This window comes from Dermacentor andersoni, chromosome 7, assembly GCF_023375885.2.
Source record: "Dermacentor andersoni chromosome 7, qqDerAnde1_hic_scaffold, whole genome shotgun sequence".
NCBI lineage: Eukaryota > Metazoa > Arthropoda > Arachnida > Ixodida > Ixodidae > Dermacentor > Dermacentor andersoni.
This window is the reverse complement of record NC_092820.1, coordinates 94578555-94599277: the sequence shown is the minus strand read 5'-3', so window position 1 is coordinate 94599277 and position 20723 is coordinate 94578555. Positions and strand designations below refer to the sequence as shown.

At 46.3% G+C, this 20723-nt stretch overlaps 1 protein-coding gene and 1 non-coding gene across 3 annotated transcripts in view; both read left to right on the top strand.

Annotated features, from left to right (window-relative positions):
• Ufd4 (ubiquitin fusion-degradation 4-like) overlaps positions 1-20723 on the top strand; it is a 162077-nt gene that overhangs the window by 91910 nt on the left and 49444 nt on the right. For both annotated transcript variants that reach the window (XM_055072666.2, XM_050181328.3), the window contains exons 13-24: positions 363-659; positions 1739-1879; positions 3865-4005; positions 5105-5211; positions 8247-8358; positions 10654-10788; positions 11032-11174; positions 12042-12185; positions 12691-12771; positions 13647-13909; positions 15507-15680; positions 20315-20634. In XM_055072666.2, coding sequence (XP_054928641.1) covers positions 363-659; positions 1739-1879; positions 3865-4005; positions 5105-5211; positions 8247-8358; positions 10654-10788; positions 11032-11174; positions 12042-12185; positions 12691-12771; positions 13647-13909; positions 15507-15680; positions 20315-20634 — 2058 coding nt within the window. The remainder of the gene's footprint in view (positions 1-362; positions 660-1738; positions 1880-3864; positions 4006-5104; positions 5212-8246; positions 8359-10653; positions 10789-11031; positions 11175-12041; positions 12186-12690; positions 12772-13646; positions 13910-15506; positions 15681-20314; positions 20635-20723) is intronic.
• On the top strand, positions 1255-1327 carry TRNAT-CGU (transfer RNA threonine (anticodon CGU)). Its single transcript has one exon. It is a non-coding gene; the product is annotated as a tRNA-Thr (tRNA).

The following is a 20723-nucleotide window of genomic DNA, read 5'->3' as shown; positions in this document are numbered from 1 at the left end:
GTAGGTTGTCTGTATCACTGTATTCCAGAGCAATCAAGTGCTGGTCCTCTTGTACAGCACTATTTGTGTCGAGCACACCATTTGATTACACAAGGCTTTATTGCTATGGAATCTGCAAACATATTAAAAATATTCGGGTGCGGTAGGCATGTTTTGCACCAGGTGGTAACTAAATAACATTGACTATCCAATGAAAAAAAAAAAAAAAAACACTCACCGGCAAAAAAGCAAAGCAATGTACACAGGCCAATAGCAGCCCTGGACAGATTTTATTTAGTTGAAGGTACCCGTCCAGGTTTTCTTGTGGGTTCGTGCCGATTTCAAGTGGGTGACAACTCTCCCCGTCTTGTGTGTGCGTGCAGGTGAAGCCACACACCCCGAGTCAGCCCCTGCTGTCGAGTCCCAGTGCCCTGCGACTCGTAGTAGGCAACTGGTCGCTGTCGTGCCGGCGGGAGGGCGAGCTTGCCATCCACAACTCGGACGGGCAGCAGCAGGCCACCCTGCTGCGTGAGGACCTGCCCGGCTTCATCTTTGAGTCCAACCGGGGCACCCGGCACTCCTTCACGGCCGAGACCTCCCTGGGGCCGGAGTTCGCTGCGGGCTGGGCGGGCCGCCGCGGAAGGCGCCTCCGCTCCAAGATGGAGGCGCTCAAGCAGAAGGTAGGTTTAGCCGGTGGGGAACAGAAAGGGTACAGCGAGGTCCTAAAGGCTTGCGCATGAATTGCATGTGCATAGTTACATTGTCTGTTCATAGTGACTCGGTATAATTTTCTAGGCTTCGGAAAATGGATGCTAAGTAAAGAGTTATGTTCCAGGTACAGCGGACTTTCTCTGCATGTTGTGGCTCTGCCTTTATTGCAAGGGAACAGCGCAGGAATCTGACCGCTAATGTGATATATTGATATCAGAAGCAGTGTCTATCCATGGTTTTTTTTCTTTCTTCGTTGTTGTGGTAGCTGCATGAAAACCTATCTACCATCAAAATAAATGTTTTGTTTAAAGCGCGCGTACTTAAAGATCACGTACTCGTGACGCCTGCGCCAGAAAGGATGTCATCCGCCGCCAAGGTTTGTGAGTGGTGGCGCTGGCTGACACTCCCAAAGTTAGTTGTAGTACTAACACATAAATGCACAGGAAAGGGGATGGGGAAACCGCGCCGCTGCCAAGGTTTGTGAGTGGTGGCGCTGGCTAACACTCCCAAAGTTAGTTGTAGTACTAACACATAAATACACAGGAAAGGGGATGGAGAAACCGCGCCGCGGTAGCTCAATTGGTTAGAGCATCGCATGCGTAATGCGATGACGTGGGATCACTTCCCACCTGCGGCAAGTTGTTTTTTCATCCACTTCCATTACTATTAATTTATCATTTCTTTAATTCACTTGGTAAGTGCAAGTAATTTCCCCCTATGTTTTCCTTGGCATCTTTGTTTGTTGGCTTCTCATGATATGATTAATAAAAATCGGGCCCTTAGGTTAACCCCCTTTCTTCTAGCACTATGCAAGCATTCTTTGTGCTGTTCTTCTTCGTTTAACTCCTACGCTGGTCCCCTGTAACCATGGAAAACTAAGAAGCTTTTTAACAGATTTGGACTTTTTAACGCTGCTGCTTGTCTTGTACCAATGACTAAATTGCACTGGAGTTTCAGACTACAAGCAAGGTTCTGTCAAAATTGTCCCAAACATTCCATGCATATCGCGTTATCTCTGGCGGTGCTAACGAAGTCTCTTCACGTGCAGGTGCGGGTTCAGGCGCGGGACATCTACAATGCACACTTCCGGAGCGCCCAAGCGCAGCCCCGGGTGGTGGTGACAAGGCTGTGCAAAATTGTGGACCAGATTGACCGTGCCTGCCAGAAGCAGCTCTCCAGCTGGCAGGAGGTGAGGGCACTGTTGGTGTTCGTCAGCTTTTTTTTAGGTCGAATGCAGTATGGAGGCCTCCTTTGTCAATCGGACCACACAGAATGGTGCATCATATGCATGCAAATTAAACAATTTTGTCACCTATGCAGTTTTTTGCCACCCTCAACTACAGTAACACACAAGAAGTGTAGCTTTATGTTAAAAATTTATGACCTATGTTTTTGGCTATCAATTGCTGTTTTTGTCGATACTGTGAAAACAGGATGTGCCATGCTGCCACCAGGAGGTCAGAGATGGATAATTTTGCTTTTTGCTGGTACCATAAGCTCCCTTCGACCTTGTTTGCCTGGTTCTCGTACGGTGCTTAGTGTTGCCTTCATTTCCAAGTTTGTATACGAGCACATGTGTATGAGTGGGTGTGCATGTGTGTATTACATTTCTGTCTTTCTTGGACCTCTTATTTATATTGAACCGGCAGTAACCTGCAGACCATTTCACTCGGCTAACCTTTCCAGCTATAACTGGCTCTAGTTCTTGCTAGTGTACACATATATTCAGACATACTAATTGATGCTTATGATTTCATCATGATGCAGTCTTGTAATATGCAAGTCGTGTGTATGAAGGGTAATGAGTAACTTGGCGCTGAATCCTCAAGAGGCTACTGTCTTGTGTACAGTGACCTTGCGTAACTCAGCACTAACTCTTAGGAGCGTAGCTCAGAAGCTTCATAACTCAAAATAATATCTTTTTGGCACTACTAAATTCGTAGTATTTCTAAAGTAGCCTGTTGTAACTTCAAGTGCATTTCTCCAATTTGATACAAGCGGTTCAGGGCCCCTTTAACACGCACCCGATTTTTAGCAATGACGACCAGTTTCCTAAAGTCTGCTTCACCGCAGTACGTCAATATTATGCGGTAAAGCATGCAGCCTATGTGAAGGCAGTTTTGGTTTTAAGTCTGATTGCACTGCGCTGGCAATTTTCGGTCCAATGTTGTTTAAAAAGAGAAAGGTGCTCGTTAGAGTAAGGTAAATATCATAATCAGACGTGAGCTATAGTTATTGCTTGAAAATCTTTCTAGGGCAGGCCGAAAATAGGTGTTTTCAGTGAGAGATGACGCATTCACTGTCCCCTAACCTCCGCTGCGACAGATGCTGCCCCTAAAGGAGGTCACTATAGGGGTTGCTATAGGGTTCAGGTGCATGTGTGCCGACTGGTCAAGTTCGAATTATCTGGTGAAGGCCAATTTTAGGATTGAAATAAGGAAGGTTTGGGCCCATAGAAAGGCATGGGCACTGGATCGGACCTTCGGTAGGTATTGAATTAACTGAAAATTCTAGTGAACTAGAGTCAAATTGCCAGAAGTCAATTGTACAAATAAGATTTGCTTCCCCCCCTTTAAATTTTGGCCTTCGGCATCCTTGAAAGCCTTGAACGGTTTGAATCTTTAGTCAGATGTTCTGTACAAACCTTCACAGTGTTACTTCAGAAACGTAGCAGTACAAGAGAGAACAGAAGCGGTGAAGGCACCTTGTTTTCGTCTTATGGGCTGCAATGTTTTCAAGGTGTCTGTACCAATGAGCTTTGTTTACAGTGAGGCCACATAAGGTATGCAGCCCATGACATTTTTGACAGCTATACGATAGGAACAACGTCATCTTTGGTGTAAATAATGGTCATGTTGCTGGTGACTGCGGTGCTTCAGAAGTCTCGCCAGTTTACATACAGACCAATTTCAGCCTCCAAACAAGTGCAACTTTTCGTGCATGCAGTCTTGGCGAATGATGACCGGTCAAGTGCGAATAATATAAGGGATTTTAGAGTGAAAGTGCTAGCTATTGACTTCCCGAAGACTCAAAGTTACCTTCGAGGCATCACCTAGTGTGAACGTTGATGTAGTTTCCCACACATCCTGTGCAAGTGTGATGAGACAGAACAGATTTAACGAGCTCTCCTAAGCGGCTGTTTTGCCCCCCCTTCGCCACCCTCCGCATGTGCAGCCGCACTCGGACTGGGGTCGTCAGCTGAGGCTGGCCCTCCAGGAACTGGTACAGCTCCTGCAGGACGATAGGGCCGTGTCTGCCTACGAGCTGCACAGCAGCGGGCTGGTCCAGGCACTGCTACGCCTGCTCGGAAAGAGCGTGAGTTGCCACCTGGAAGCTATGTGCTTCATTCATTCATTCATTCATTCATTCATTCATTCATTCATTCATTTTGCTTATGCAATTTATACAACGCGACGTTACAATTTCGGGACACACATTGCCCACGAGTTCTGTTGTCATTCAGACATGTTTGCCACAGACTGTCTGTTACTCACACTCGTGGGAGATAAGGCCATTGGCGGGCACCCTGTCCCGATGTGTCGCCGTTTTGGCGGCACCTTTGGGGCATTTGCCAATGTGCTGGCCACTCTGAGAGTTGGCGCTGCTTGCACCTCTGCTCGGTGCCTTAGTACAGTGCCCAACATGTGCCTGCTTTGTTGCTTTAGTCGTGGAGGCATGAAATTCACTTTGCACAGGCTTTAGGAAGTGGGTGAGCTTGTCATGCGAACGTTGCGGTTCACTGGCAACAGGAGCACGGTGGCTGTGGTGTTCTGCTGCTGAACATAAGGTTGGAAGTTCGATTCCCGGTTGCCCTGACCAGGTTATGGTGAGGGGGGAATGTAAAAGCACTTGTGTAACGAGTTTGGATGCACATCAAAGAATTGTTGGTGGTCAATCAAACTAATTGGGGACCCTCTGCCACATTCTCATTGCCACTGTGTTATTAATTGACCAACCAACTCCGGATATTGTAACATTAACCTTTTAACTCTCAAGTTTTTTGCAATAGGGAAGTAAGCTTTGAAAACTTTTTTACTTGACAAATTTTTTACACTTAATGCTCGCAATAAAAAAAAAAAGGCAATTCAGTATTCGTGGTATTCAATGGAAACACTGAGTAAAGTGTCTTAGAGAGTTTTTTCCTCAGTGTACATTAGAAGATGCAATAATATTTTGTGCACTCACAATAGCAAAACAAATATAAACTACAGAATTTTGCACGCAAGTGCTCAAAGGCAGCTGTTATCGCTGGAATGCACAACTCATTACAGTAGAGCAAAGCGTAGGAAAATGTACCTTAGATGAGTAAGATTTGTTATTGGTGCGAACTGGCAGGACGAGCAGAGCTTGGGATTATGTGGTTAGTTAAAAGGTCGATTAAGTGGCCATCATTTCCCCCCCACCGACTGTGCAGGGTCTGGAAGGGAGCAATGGCCATCTGGCTTGGAGAGCCAATCGCCTGCTCAAGGACAGGGTGCACATCTTCAAGAACTGCTTCCACGACAAGCCTTACGGCAACGAGTGAGTCCCATCATGCCACATATTACCATAGAGACTTCGTTTATTAGCCCCGCATTTCGATAGGGGCAGAATGCAATACTAATACCCTTGTACTTAGATTTGGGTGCACGTTAAAAAAACCCAGGTGGTCCAAACTTCCAGTCTCCCCCACTACGGCGGGCTCCATAATTGGATTGTGGTTTTAGCATGTAACACCCCATGATTTTCTTTTTTTTCTTCCATTTATTAGCCATACTCCCCAAACAAAGTACTTGAGTTGTGCTCTCGTATTATGAGCTGGGAATAAACTTGAGGACGTGAATAGGTCATCATCTTTAATGAAGAAGGCTGTGAAACCGGTGTAGCCATATCTATCGTAGCGGTAATGGTATGTCATTGCAGGTACTGGCTGATGTTACCCAGATTGGCTTGCCCAATTTTATGCAGAATTTGCATTTTGTGAAAACAAAGAGTGCAGTTTGCATGAGAAAAACATTTTAAAAAAAAGGCTGCTCTTTTGTTCTCTCTTTACCGCACAAAATGTTGTCCATTCATCTATTACAAGATGGTCAATTATAAGTGTGCACAGTGTGCACGCGATTGGCCTGGGCATGGCTGACCACTCGGCGCGGCCTAGGCCAATCACGGGAGGTGAAACTGAACATACGTTTTGAACAGTGATCTCTAATCATGCTTAGTTAATTATACATACACAAGCCTCGCGATAATTATACATGCATGCAAGCGCCTTCCCTGGCCACAGTATGAGCACCGAGAAGTCTAATAACTGTACTGGCAGCCATTCAAAGCTGTTTCTGATGTTGCTGTGGCGATTTGCGCCCTTCCTCACTGCTGCATTTTCGTGGCTGTTATGCCCTTGCCCTTTTTTTTCGGTGGTCCCTTGAAAGATGTATCAGTGTGCTTCTGCTGTAATCGTTTTTTGCTTTTTATGTGCCAGTCCACTGACTTGCCATTGATAGGGTGCAAAGCGTGCCACTTGTGTGTGTGACATCCACAGGTCAGTCATCCGAGCATGCCGATATGGCTGCACGGAGTTACGCTTGTGGAAGATAAGGCTGTCAGCCGCGTTGTCTCGAGGCAGTGCCGTCTTGGTGATGCCACGTTGTCGACCGCTGACTTGCCGGTCGCTTCAGAGAGTTGGTTCTTGGGTCTGTTACCCAGTGCCTTAGTGTGGTGACCAACAAGTTCCTTACTTTCTGATCTGTCAGAACCCCATGTGTTCAGTATTATCTCGAACCCTCCACTACATTATGCCTCATAGTGAAACTGTGCAATTTATATCGGTTTCCATTGGGCGAACAGGAGCACTTGAAACTGCGCTCAAAGTGCTCTCGCGAGTTCCAGCGCCTACCATATGTCGAACAGGAGTGCGAGCGTCGTGTTTCAAAGGCAGAGGAGGCGCGCTTTGACGGCGCCGAGAGCAGTCCGAGGTGCTCCGTCATCAGCGGCGGAGTAGCAAGGAGAACGAAGGAAGTCACATGACTTTTTTGACGTCACTTCTGGTTTCATCCCCGGGAAAGCCACCGAATATGCTGCGCGCGCGCGACGGAATGCAGGCGGCAACGAGAGCGCGGGAACAGTTTGGTCGCGTGACTCCTGACGTCACATCCTCCTCATCGCTGCATTGCTCTCGGAGCAGCGTGAATGTTCCAGTCGCAAGACGTGAACCCGCGTCCCCGCTGCTCTCGTGCGCTGGTCTGTCTGCTCGCTGCTCTTGCTCCTGTTCGCCCAATGGAAACCGGTATTAGACTGAATTAACACGGCAAGCTGGGCGAGTTGTTGATTGAACATGTTCCTATGGGTGGGCAGCGCAACCCGGACGAAAGACGAGAGGAAGTGCACAATACGCTCGTATTGTGTACTTCCTCTCGTCTTTCGTCCGGGTTGCGCTGCCCACCCATAGGAACATGCAATTTCGACATAAAGGCCTATTCACACCAGTGATTGATAAAGGTTACACGGCTGCAACTGGTGGCCAAGGAGGGACTCAAGGCGACCGATGGTCACGCTGGCAAGCATGACTTATCCATTGCCATGCTGGAATGTCTTGCTATTGGTGTGATTCACGTCTGCTCGCACCACCATTGCCTTATGAAATAAGCATTGGCATCTATAGACATCCTTCTACTGCGCTGCTAATTGCTCCAGCAGCTGTGCAACTCCAGTCGTGGATTTGAAAAACTCGAATTTCTCGTTTTCCTTTTTTTCTTTTCAAGGATATTGAATTTCACTACCTTTTGGCTCGGACACCCAGCAGCCAGACTTCATCGTTATAACCGATAATGTGGCATCAGGGCATTGTATAAGCGGGTTATTTAACCATGGAAAACATACAAAAGTTCACGGTGCAGCGGCTTCTCATTGTTATAACAGGTATATTGTCAAAAGCGGTATCATTATAAGTGGGTTTGACTGGGTTTTACACGTGGGCAAATATGCCTGCACTTTGCTTGCTTGCAGTTTGGCGATAAAAGTTAGCATAGCACCAAGAGCGAGGTCAGTGGCGCTGTGGATGACGCCATTGGCCTAGCTGGCATGGTGCCAACTCGCACAGGCAATGTAACGCGAATCTGAAGGCTTCAACGCCCGACATAACTTGACGCTCAGGGAGGTCCGTAATCAGTTTTGTATCAGTGCTTGAAAAGCACAATTAGATAAACAGTAAGAGAATAAATAAATAAACAGTGAGGGCAGAAATGATAGAAAGTACGTTCACGCGAAATATGGGTTCACTTCGTGGAACGAAGGGGGTTCTTTGTCTTCCTTTGTTTGAAATTCTGGCCCCCAAAATTAAGTTTTGCATCACTAAAGTTATGCTTTCTTGCTTTTTTTGGTAAGATGAAATATTTTGTGTTTGGTTCTATATCAGGGTTTCACAATTCCAATTCACCTACTAAACATGCTAAGCCAGCAAAGGCATCCAAAGCATTTGTATGCATGATTAAAGCTGTCAGCTTTGAGATCTAAAGAAAAAGAAAGCTGAAAACAGTGCTCGCTCTATCTGACTTGTTCCTCTTCTTTCTCTCGGACTGCAGGAGCCGTTCTCCATTTGTGACCCTGCTGCGTAAACTAGTCATGGTGCTGGAGTCGATAGAGAAACTGCCAGTCTACCTGTATGACACGCCTGGCTCCGGCTATGGCCTTCAGGTAACAAGGACACTCCCCGTTCCTTTGCCTTCTGCCCAAACATGCATGAACGTAAAACTTCAAGCTGTGTGGAAAGTGCAGGAAGTGGGCGCAGTCGGCTGAAGGGGGGGGGGGGGGGGGTCACTAACAAGAGGGCAAGAGTGCTTGGGACGGTAGCATGAAACCGTGCACTTTGTTGCATGTCTGTTGAGCAGTGCCACAATTTTGTAGCGACGCCTTTTTTTCCGATGCTAATGACTTTCGGCGCTTTTTGTGTTCTTGAGTGGTCGTGTTCGACACTCCGCCCTCTTGACCACTCATGAACGCGAAAAGCGCCGAAAGGCATTAGCATCGGGAAAAGGCATCACTACTAAATCGCAGCCCAGTGTTATAACATGTGGCCACCTCCTGAGAGCAGCTAGACGCAGGTGTGTAGATTCCAGTGGCGTTCGTCCAGAAACCATAGCTCTTTGACCCTGATGGGACCGACGAAATTGATTGGATTATCCGGTGGGTCAAATTAAACAAAATGCAGAAAAAATGCAAGAACACATGCCGATTGATTTGGCAGGATTTGTCCAGTTCTGAAACACTCCCGAATCAAACTTGTGCCTACTTTCTATGTGTCCAAAGTAGAAAACTAACATAGAGATAACATTGAAGCTCTTAAGCAAAGTAGAAATCTAATGCACACCCACTCTTTCAGTAAGAAAAATTAGAAAGGGTCTTCAGCAAAACCTCGTTACTATAAATACCACATTAGCAATGTTTTCAGAAGTTCCCTGCTGACTGCTTATAGTTTCACATGTAAAAATATTTCACTACTACAAACTTCACGATGTCAAACTTTTTAGAGTAATGATCATAATTCAGTTTTCGTGTCATGCTAAGAACACCTCAGTGCTATGAAATAATATTCGGAAATCAGGGATTCTTAAGATTTCTGTGTGTCCTTTACAGCAGCCAGAACAGTAAACAAGATGACAACAGACAACAAGATGCAGAAAGTGATGATGATGAGGGCCTTCATTGGCTGGCGATTCCCGATACAAAATTTGTGTTGAATTTGAGCAAATGTGGTGTGTCTTCACTCGCAGAACGGAGAACTGAAGGCACCGAGTGCTTTGCCTTTTCTCTGCTTTGTCGCGTGACTTTGGTGCTCCTTTATAAATGCAAAGCTGCAGTTGAAAGCGAAATGATGGTGCAAATTTTAGCCTACTGTATGACGAGTTAAAGATCAAATCGAATCAACTTTTATTCAACATCAACAGTTACAGATGTCAAATGTACGGGCTAAAAGCTCTCCCAGGGTCTGTACCTACCGTATTTACTCGAATCTAGGCCAGCCCCAATTCTAAGCCGACCTTGGAATGTAAAATAAGAATCTTGCCTCGAGTGTAAGCCGAACAAAGAAAGTGAGGACAGCGTTGACAAAATGAAAACAGTATTTAATATCAACATGACGAGCTCACTCTACGTCGTCATTGCTGCTTCTCTTGTACGCTTGCGGACGCGTGCACGTACATCTCGTACGCATCCAAACGTGGCGCGATCTCGGTGAACAGCTCCTCTCTTATTGTGTGCTTATCTTCCTTATTGCTATCATCTCCTCGTTGCGGCACACACAAAAGGGGTCTCCCGTTGCCTCCTCCAACGACGGACGTTTTTCTCGTTGATGCTGAAGTCCCGCCCGGCTTGAACGTTTGACAATGCCTTTGCGGCTACCACAACTTTTCGTTTGGGGCATCGCCTGTTTGGTGCCATTACAATAACGCCACGCTGTACGCCGATACTTAGCCACCGTACCACTACAACACAGGTCAACATGGCGACGTTCCTCGTGTACTTCGGTTGGCTAAAGGCATGGATAGTAGTGGCTGCGATATTGACTTTTCTAGACGGCGCCAACTGTGTACCATATTTATCATTTTCAATTACAAACTGGCGCATTTTTAAAATCCTCGAACCTAAGCCGACCCTAGAGTTTGGTATATTATTTGAAAGAAAAACTATCAGCCTAGATTCATATAAATACGGTAGTAAGGTACAAGCACTATTTGCTTACAAATCATAGTCTGGCAAAAGAAATCAAATGAGTGCAATCTGTAGCAGAAACATGCATGTATTGCGTACAAGTATCTGTATCATGTGGAAAATCTGTATCATTGTGATTCCATTAGTGATTTGCAGATGTGCTGCCTGTTTCATTCTCTTATTGGCTGGTTAGTTCATTGCTTACAAATATATATTACATATAATGTTGAACGAGTTGTGGTGCTGTGTTGCTGACCAATAACCTCTCACTGTGACCCTTAGGTGCTGACGCGGCGGCTTCGGTTCCGCCTGGAGCGAGCACCGGCTGAGACGTCCCTGATTGACAGAACAGGGCGAGGCCTGAAGATGGAACCGCTGACCACGGTCGGCCAACTCGAAAAGTATCTGGTCAAAATGGTGAGTCAGGTACAGGAATGCGAAGTAGCTCCTTTTACGCAATACAGTCTTCGTCAAGTGCATTGACCTCGGCATGCTCGATACAACCATTAGATATTGTCGAATAGTAATACGAAAAGAAATAGCATTGAGTTCAGAGTGGCCTTATGTGTGAGGTGAAAAAAAAAAAAAAAAAGCACGGTTTTTCTCTTTCCATCGTCGCCAGCATTAACGACAGCTTTGTTTCTTTTCTGCTTCAATCAGGTGGCGAAGCAGTGGTACGACTATGACCGCTCAACATTCAACTTTGTCAAGCGCCTCAAGGAACCTGGTGCGCGCTTCGTGTTCAACCATGTGCGGGACTTCGATGAGAACGGTCTCATCTACTGGATTGGAACCAACGGGAAGTGAGTATGCCCTTCTCCGTTGAGGTCTAAGCACCACGATTTATAATCACGGCATTGGTGCTGCATTTATTGTAATCCTCACAGTGCCCTTAGTCACTAATGAGATTGAAGAGCCTTTCAGAAAAAAAGCCATCCTTCCAGAAGAGTGGCTCGTTTTCCTTGGTGGTAATTTAAACTCCCCACCATGATTTAATTGGTGCATTGACACTAAAAGTTTGCCCGTGTAAGGCTGCTACTGTCCATGGTGCCAAGATTTGGTGAAAAAAGAGGGGAAAAAAAAAATCACCAATAGGGATGGAGAACAACTTTTTGAACCTTCTTAGCTGCAGCGACACAAAGTGTTCAAATTAGTTTGGGGAGAGGTTCGTGAGGTGCTGCCCTTTTGAGCTGAAGACATTCTCGTGCATCCTAAGCAGGCTTTGACCGCACGAAGTGAACAGGTGAAAATGCCTAGTACCTGCGGTAGCCCCCATGTACTGCACATAACCTTTCGCAAGACTTGTATAGAAGTGGGAGTGCGCTGCAGTCATAGGTCATGGTAGCAGTGCTCTCGTTATTGCTGTACATCCTGTTGGCACTTCAGTTGTGAGGTTTTATACACTTGGCTGCTTCAGAGTCACTTGTAAAGAAAATGAAACGCTTCATAAACCCGGGCATCATGGTTTTATGATGTTGACTGGAAGCAAGCTTTGGGACATGGAACTGCCATCACAAAGGAATTGTGTGTGGAAAGTTTTAAGAATGTTCTTCGAGCTCGGAAGCTTTAAAGCTGCAGCATCAGCATGTGAATGAAGAGAGGGACCTTCAGTGTTCATGTTCTGTTTTCATCTCCCCCCTCTCCCCTCCCCATTTTTTTTTTTTGCCCAGGACATCGTCCGAGTGGGTGAACCCAGCCCAGGTGGGCCTCGTAGTGGTGTCCTCATCTGAAGGGCGCAACTTGCCTTATGGCCACCTGGAGGACATTCTCAGCAGGGACCCCTCAGCTCTCAACTGCCACACCAATGATGACAAGTGAGTGTGAAAGGGGCCTTGTTGAAATGCCTGCAGCTATGCAGTGTTGTCTCGTGAAATGCCTGCAGTGGTGCCATACAGTCCAATTCAAACTCTCAGCCACGAGTTGTGCAGCATATGCTACATCCATTGTTAGTGGTCAGGTTGGCTTGGCGTATGTAGGTGCAGCAAGAGGAAAGGCCTGGTGTCTAATCTTGCCAACAACATTATATTGCTCTTCACAGAACTTTTGGTGTGCAATCGTGTTTTCTCTGTACATGGTACAACACTAAGTCATCACCTATCTATGAGACGTGGCAGCCAACTTGCCCTTTCAATTCTTTGTTTGCATGCCCCTCCCCTCCCTCTTTCTACTCAATATTTCTATTTATTAACTGCACCTAAAGATGCATGTTGCTCACAGGACACACATTGCTAAAGCGACTTAGTCTGCTTTGTAATCCTTGGTAAAGTACTGGAAATCGCATTGTCCTGGACTGCAATCCTAGTTTTTTTCTCTCTGCAGGCGTGCCTGGTTCTCGATAGACCTGGGTGTCTGGATCATCCCCAACTGCTACACCTTGAGGCATGCCAGGGGCTACGGCAGGCGAGTGCACTTTACCTCCTAGGTCACAAGTAACTGGCTGCAGGGATTAAGTGATTGTCATTTGTTCCACATACAGTAAGCCCTCATTGTAACAAGGCCATTGAGGCAAGAAATTGACTTCATTATTAGTTTCATTAAAGCGAGGGTTTACTGTATGTGGTATGCATTCAAAGGAAACACAGACTTCAGCAGTTCATCCTGCTCTGAACACCTATACTAGCAGGCACTCACAGCAGACATTGCCATCTGCTCAGGAACAAACGCACTACAATGTCGTCCTCATTCACTACAGCAGTGCCTGCCTGTTACGGTCTCAAACTACACGCACACGTGCCACCACAAGGTCTGCTTGGCACACCAAACCTTACTCAATTTGCCAAGCACTGAAACAGCACTATAGAGTAGTGGTTAGGACCCTCACTTTAACAAGGCTGCTTTACTCGAAATATTGCTTTATTCGAAGGTTTTCTTGTGTGCCCACTTTACTGAGCCTCAAGGACATCAGTTTGTATTCCAGTGAGGTTTGTGGGCAAGGCCATTGTTGTCGGAAGTAACGGAAAGGATCGACAGAAAGACGCAGCAAACTCAGCTTGCAGCTTTTGTTGCAGTAAAATGGGGAAGTTGGGTTCTGCAGAATTTCTATCTGTGGGCTGGCTCTGTGAGGAAACTTAGGAAGGTCAGCCCTACAAGGTTTTCATGATTCGGAAACCTAAATAAGGTATTGTGGGTGTACTCCCGCTGCTTTTTCATTTCAGTACTGTTGACGCTCAGATTGACGTGTGCAGATACAATCGTGACAGTTCCTTCTTCTGCACTGCGCTTCCAGTGCTGCTTTTGCCGCGCTTGTTTTGACAGGAGTTCAAATGTCATCGCAGGTCGGCGCTGCGCAACTGGCTGTTCCAGGTGTCCAAGGATGGCTCGACGTGGACGACTCTGTGGAGCCACACGGACGACTGCTCCCTGAACGAGCCGGGCTCGACTGCTTCGTGGGCCCTGCCTGGCACGGCCGAAGAGACCCAGGGCTGGCGCCACGTACGCATCCAGCAGACGGGCAAGAACGCCTCCGGGCAGACCCACTACCTGTCCCTGTCCGGCTTCGAGATCTACGGCACGGTGACAGGCATCTGTGATGACCTTGGTAAGGGGCCCCGACAAGGCTGTTCCTTCTCGCTCTCTTCAGATTCGTGGGCTTGCACTTGGGACTAATACGATTGTGGATGGGGCTAAGCGCTGTGCGGCGAACAGTGGAGTGAAAAATAAGGGCGTGCAAATACCGAGCAGTAGATTTCGAATTGAATTTCAAATTGTGCCAAGAAAAAGGAAAGCCAAATATCGAAATGAACATTGGAATGTTTTTTTTTTTTTTTTTTTTCCAGAAAATTTAATGCTTGCAAATTTTGGGCAAGAAAACGCGGTGCCGTACGTGGCCAGAAGTTTCCTAGTGTTGCCCGAGAATGTAGCTAGTTATCAGTGACTTGAGAACGTTGAACTCAAGATGTGTGTAGCACGGTCTACTCTTATTAATGGGAACACCAAATTAGTACACCAGCACTGATTATACAGCTCAGTTCTAGTATACGAACGTTTGGAAAATATTTTTTTTTTATCAATAGAATATCTCTTCAATAAAAACAGCTTTTTTTTCCCCTCTGAAGCTAAAGAATGTGTGATGTTCTGTTGTACTGAATATGAATGAGGTTTTCAGTTTAATAATGGACCTGTCTTTTGTGGCGATCTTTTATTGCATAGAAAGTTTTGCTTTCTGGTTTTCTCCAAAAATGCAGCAGGGCTTCCCCATCGTTACAGCAGGTGGGTTATCGTAAGGGCAATCTGCACGACAGACGAAAGCATGGACCGTGCATCTTTTGTCTCGACAACCAATCTGCGCTTAGCCATCGTTGGTGCTGTGTGGGCCAGTCGTGGTCAGCGCCGATGGTAAAGAGCTGACGCCATTTCAGCATCGGGTTCGGCGTGATTTGTGACCGGTCAAAGACTCTTAAGATTCGTTCCCTCTGCAAGGTGCAATTTCCCGAAACTTTTTCGGTGGCGCCCAATCTACCGAGAACGCTTCCTGCACGTAAAGACTCCCATCAGAGCTATGCCACGACAAGAGTACTTGGGCATCTAAAGCTGTGATGTAAACATGACACTATTCATAGTGAAGTTTGTGTAGGCATTAAGCATAGTTATGACATAGAAACATGACATAGGTTAGAGTCGTACGACACCTGTTTCTTTTCCACTGCTGATAGCATCTCCAGTGTGCCGAACGGGGAGTGATTGCAGCAATGTGGTTGGTTAGGCAACAGTAGGAATGGTTCACTCATTCTTGCAGCATGGTTGAAAGTAGCAAAACCTGATTGATGCAGGTATAAGATTTTCAGTCTCAATGCACAAGTGCCGTTGGGCCACTCATTACCTTGCTTCTACTTGACTGTTACCGGAAAATAGCAACAAATGTACTGTTTATCAGGACATTCCATGTCAGTTTGGCAGTCTGTATCATTCACCGGGGTGGCAACGGGCAAGAAAAAACGGCCAGCTGGGTTGATGCGTAGCAAAGTCCGTACTCGCACAACTGTGCCATCCGTGATTGACCATCGCTGCTGTGATAATTTTATCATGCTTATCAGTAGCACGATTGGCGAGTTCCCAAACGCTCACCAATGAGGAAATGCTCCTTGTGGAGATTGATCATTTCCCGTGAACCGTGGTGTCATTCACTGTGACTGCAGGCAAAGCAGCCAAGGAGGCGGAGGCGAACGTGCGCCGTCAGCGCCGACAGATCAAGCAGATGCTGAAGTTGATGGTGAGCGGGGCTCGAGTGGTGCGGGGTCCCGACTGGAAGTGGCGCGACCAGGATGGCAACCCTGCTGGCGAGGGCACCGTCACTGGAGAGCTGCACAACGGTGGGTTGCCGGGGTTTGTCGCCGCCTACATAGTGGGCTCCTTGGGAGACTAATGCCTAGTTGCGAGATGTCTGCCCACAAACTTGCAGGGCCTCCTCTATTGCAGCTTTTTAAGTCCATTCCCCTGCTATTGAGGGAGGAAGTAAACATGAATGAATGAATGAAGTAATGAAATCCATTTGGCACTCTGCTTATCATATTCCCCGAAAGTCTTCCTTGGTCATTATAGAATGCAGCTATGGAGGGCACAATGTATTTCTAAGCAAGTTTTGAGGGATGAACATCTCGAAATGGGTAGTAGTATCAATACCTTTACTAGGTGGGCAAGTGCTCGCTTCACTTGAAACTTGTGCCCTTGAGTAACCACAATTGACAAGCTGATTAGTATAAATTCAATAATGAGATTATTGACAATTATAACAGTAATTGATGCCGGCCACCGCTATGAGGTTTGGCTAACAAAAAATGCAGTTGTCTTGAACCTTATTTTTCATAATTGATAGCTCAAACACCTCTCGTGAAACATAGTACGTCTTTAGAAGTCTTGCGGCGACTAGCAGTGACTGGAATGGAGTGAAGCCACGAGTCAAGTCATTCGAGCATCCCAGCAAGGGTGTTCGGAGTTACGCTCATGGCAGATAATGCTGTTGGCCGTACTGTTTTGAGATGCGGCTGTTTTAGCAGCGTCTCGATGATAGTACCCGACATGCTGGTCACTTGAGAGAGTTGGTGCCTGGGGTGTTTTTGCCAGGTGCCTTAGTACAGTGGCCCACAGGCCCCTTGGCACATGAAGCCAAGCATTGGCTCCAAGTTGAGCCATCGCTCTTTGCTTACTGTTCAGACTCAAACACAGTTGACCACCACTAATTCGACCCTGCCGTGTCCTACGAAACTGGTCGAATTAGCCGGTGGGGGGAGTTTGACCGAGGTAATGTCAAAATATGCCGTTGATTCACTATGTGCCTTTAAAGTTAGCTTCACCATTGCTGCAATATGGTTGTGTTATGCGGTGATGCATAACAAGGGGGTAAATGCACTACTGTGACAAGAATTGTAGGTGTTACTTAATTTACACACACGCATGCAACCTATCCAGCCGCAGTATAAGCACCGAGACGCCTAATAAGATTGCTGGTCGGCCTTTAGAGTGTTAGGCAGACCCTGCACTTTTGTTCGCTCTAAACGCCTTCCTTTGCATTAGCTTTCCCAAAACCCAGATGGTTTTTCTCCACTTCTCAATGCATGGTGAGTGTGCGCATGTACTACTAGGCCCCATTAATGGTCTCATATATGAGATATGCATGATGGTTGAACAGAGGGCTCAAATTGCTACAGAAACATCAGAAACGACTCTGAATGCGTGCCACAACACTTAGGTAGGGGCTGATACTGTGATCAGAGACAGCACATGGACGCGTGTATAATTAAAGAATGCATACTACGTATCGAGACAGCCACTTTCCATTTGTTTCGTGCTTCATCGCATAACATCGCTCTATTGCGGCGAAGCTGACCCCTCAAGTTCAAATTATCGGATGAAATTTGAACTTGAGTGGCTCAAATTTCCAGTTAAGGGGGGACACGGCTCTTTGCGGCGAAAAAATCGATTTTTTGAAAACGAAATTTTCGATATCTACAGCTAATATTCCTTTAATTCACCAAGTTTCGAATCTCGGGGAAGAGTATTTCGTCCGCAATATCAATTTATAACATCACTGTGAGCTGAATTCCGCGCAAAAACAGCCCTTTTTATCGCGGCGCGTAGCTCTTTTTCTACGCGCGCGATCGCAGCCATCTTGGTCTCATTGGAAAGAGGAGCCTTCCTTCTTTAATTTCCCGCCAAAAGTGACTCCGTCGGTACGCCAGTGACGTTGAAATCCGGGGAGAAAAAAAGCCCGAACGCGCGATCCGATTCGTTGGCTAGCGCACGTGACCAAAAACGCGTGCTGTGGTTGGCTGCGCGAGGTTCCCATCGTCTGCTCCACTCCGCAGGCGACGCGACTGCGCGTCTCGTAGGTTTGTTGGCACATGCCCAACGAAGTCCGATCCACCGGGAAAGTTCGCCACGAGGCACAAGTTCGGCAAAAAGAAGAAGCGATCAGCTTATAACTTTCAAAAGCGCTCCATTTCTTCTGAAAGCATCGAGAGTAGCTCGCCGCCAACCGCAAATGATGCCGAAACCGCGGACGATGCCGAAGTAGGCCTAGCCAGCTCACAAATGAGTGAAATCGTTACAGACAGCGGCTGCGTTCGGCGTTACACTGCAATGTTGCAGCGTGCGGATTTGTTGCAGAGGGAGATGAATGCTAAAAAAAACTTCGAGTTCTTGCGTCAACGCAAGCAACAAAGCGGGTGTTGGATTTGCTCACTCGCGCCGACGGCGTTGCAGCCGCGCCAGTCGACGCCGAGGCAGGCTTCGCTTTCCTCAGACTCCGTGAACGGACTGATGTCAAGTGCAAGGTGTGCGGCGGCAGCGTCGCAGTAGGCAAAAGCGAACGGTAATCTGGCCTCGCCATAAAGGTCGTTATCACGTGCGCGTGTTGCGGCGATATCGCGGCGGCATGGAGCTCGACCCGCGTGAACGACAACCTTGCCGCGCGCGCGATGCAAGCCACCGGGAATCGGCGAACGGCGCTAAACGATGTTTTTGCCGCATTTTGGGTAGCCGTGGTCGGAGCGACTACATTCCTGGTGGCTTTTAGCCACTTTCACTGCAAAATAATGCAAAATTATTTCTGTACTTTTGATTAAAAGTGAATGTATTCCTTTTTTCTCGTTTTCTCAAAACACCGACTTTTTACTTGTACACAATGTAGGGTAAGATTTTGGAATTTATGCTTCAAAAATTTCAATTCTGCTTTAGATCAGACAGTAGGGTAGCCACAATTCGAACAGTAAAGATTGAATTGCTATAAAATTACTAATATTTGATATATCGAAAGAGTATTCCTACCATTATGTTCCTTATGTTTTCTAGTACCCAGGCATGTGCCAATACGAATTTCGTAGCGCATTTTCCCCCCTATTGTTTCTGCAAATTATGAACAAAGAATTTCATTTATCTTCAGAACTAAATGGCCTATTGGAAAAATAATTACATACTTGAAATCAGCACAAAAGTCTTAACAAGAATGGAAAGTTTCATGAATATTGATGGAAAACATAAACATTATTTGAATTACAGTGTCCCCCCTTAAAGAAGCGAAAGTTTCATTCTTGCCTGGTTGGACCCCTGTATCATCCTTGATCAATTTAGTATTCAAGCATTTGCCGTAATCACCATGAACATGTCCTGAAACGTTTTTTCTCGTTTTCTCAAAACGACATTTTTGATGGTAGTGTAGTTTTGGAGTGACGATATCTCTGGTTCTACTCATCTTATTGCAATAATTCTTTTTTCGTCAGAAAGGTGGACAAATAGGGAGTGCAGTAGGCCTAAAATATGAACAAATATCATTACAGAAATTTTGAAAAAGTTATAATTTCTCCAGGGTTTCACTAATGCCTTCTGCTTACAAAAGTTTGACATGCTGTAACTTCGGCATAAATCAGTTTAGAACATTCATTCTTGTAGCACTGCAACCTCTGATCACTTAACATCATTTTGATGTGCCAGTCTCCTTCATTAACAGCCAGCATTGTAGAGAGAACTTGGCTCCAAATTAGTCCATACAAAAAAACATGAATTGCTTATATTTTGAAAAGTACTTGTTGCATGGGAAAACCAATTGAATATTTGAAATCAGCATGTCAAAATACATAAGTGATGGAAGTTTTATCAAATTGTGGCCACAAATAAAAAATGAAAATTTAAGTGGGGTGTCTCCCCTTAAGAAGTTTGGGCCCATAGAAATGTATGAGCGCTTGCCAAGACCTACAGTCAGGATCAAATTAACTGAAAAATTTAATTAACCGCAGTCAGATTGACGAGAGTTGACTGTACAGTTAATCCATACCCACACAGTAGTTTTGTTTAAGAGTAGTAAAGTCAAATCCCTGACTCAGCAACCATTGAACATAATGCGTTTTGTATCCGCATAAACCGTGCCAGCTTATTGCGGACGTATCGGTTAACATGTAGTGTTTGCACTTTTCGTAGCGCAATCGTGGCGGTAGGTCAGCCGGGCCAAAGAATGAGCCTCGGAGATCTGAATGGCCTCCAAGCGCAAGCACAGAGGGCACCACAGCATCAACCAAAAATAACTTACTTTTGTCGTACGAAATGAACAAATAGTGCATGTTTTTTACCCTTTCATAGCACTAATCTCCGATTTCAGTTTTTGGCAGGTAAACGGGTGATCTCGTGCTATTTCGGTTAAGCAGCACTACCATTTAGTACATACTTTTTCTGAGCTCCGGCCAACTACGGTTTAACGAGGTTTCACTGTATTCATCTTTGTGCGACTGATTTGTTGTGTTGAAACTTTTATGATGCTGATTCTGTGCTTATTCATCTTATGTCAGCTATTGGGTATGCAAGACAGCCACGATTGTTTTGCGCATATAATTGTCAAGATTTCTATGCTCTGAAGTTATCATTCAATTTACTTGCGCAAGTTTGACATGGCGTAGTTAAAAGGAAGGCAAGGTTTGCTAACAGTGTGTTGAACATGTCTTCTGGTACTGAAATACAGGCTGGATTGACGTCACTTGGGACCACGGTGGCTCCAACTCTTACCGCATGGGTGCCGAGGGCAAGTATGACCTGCGGCTAGCCCCCGGCTACGATCCGGACACGGCTGCAGCCTCGCGTGCATCCTCGGCTTCGGGCAGGCCCGCCAAGACGGTCACCACGGACAGCGCGGCTGCCCGTGGGAGCCTGCCTGCCGCAGGATGCTGCCTGACGAGCCGCAAGAGCTCCTCAGCTTCCAGTCTAGTCCCAGATTCTTCCGCAGCTCCGCAGACGATGGAGCAGCAGACTGCAGTGTCGGCTGAAAACCTGACCACAGTCAAGGCAAGTCTGGGCTTTTAGCACAGCAGTGCTGCTTGGTTAGCTGGCCAATGGCATAAACAGCAGTCGCTCCTTTGTGCTCATTTGTTGCT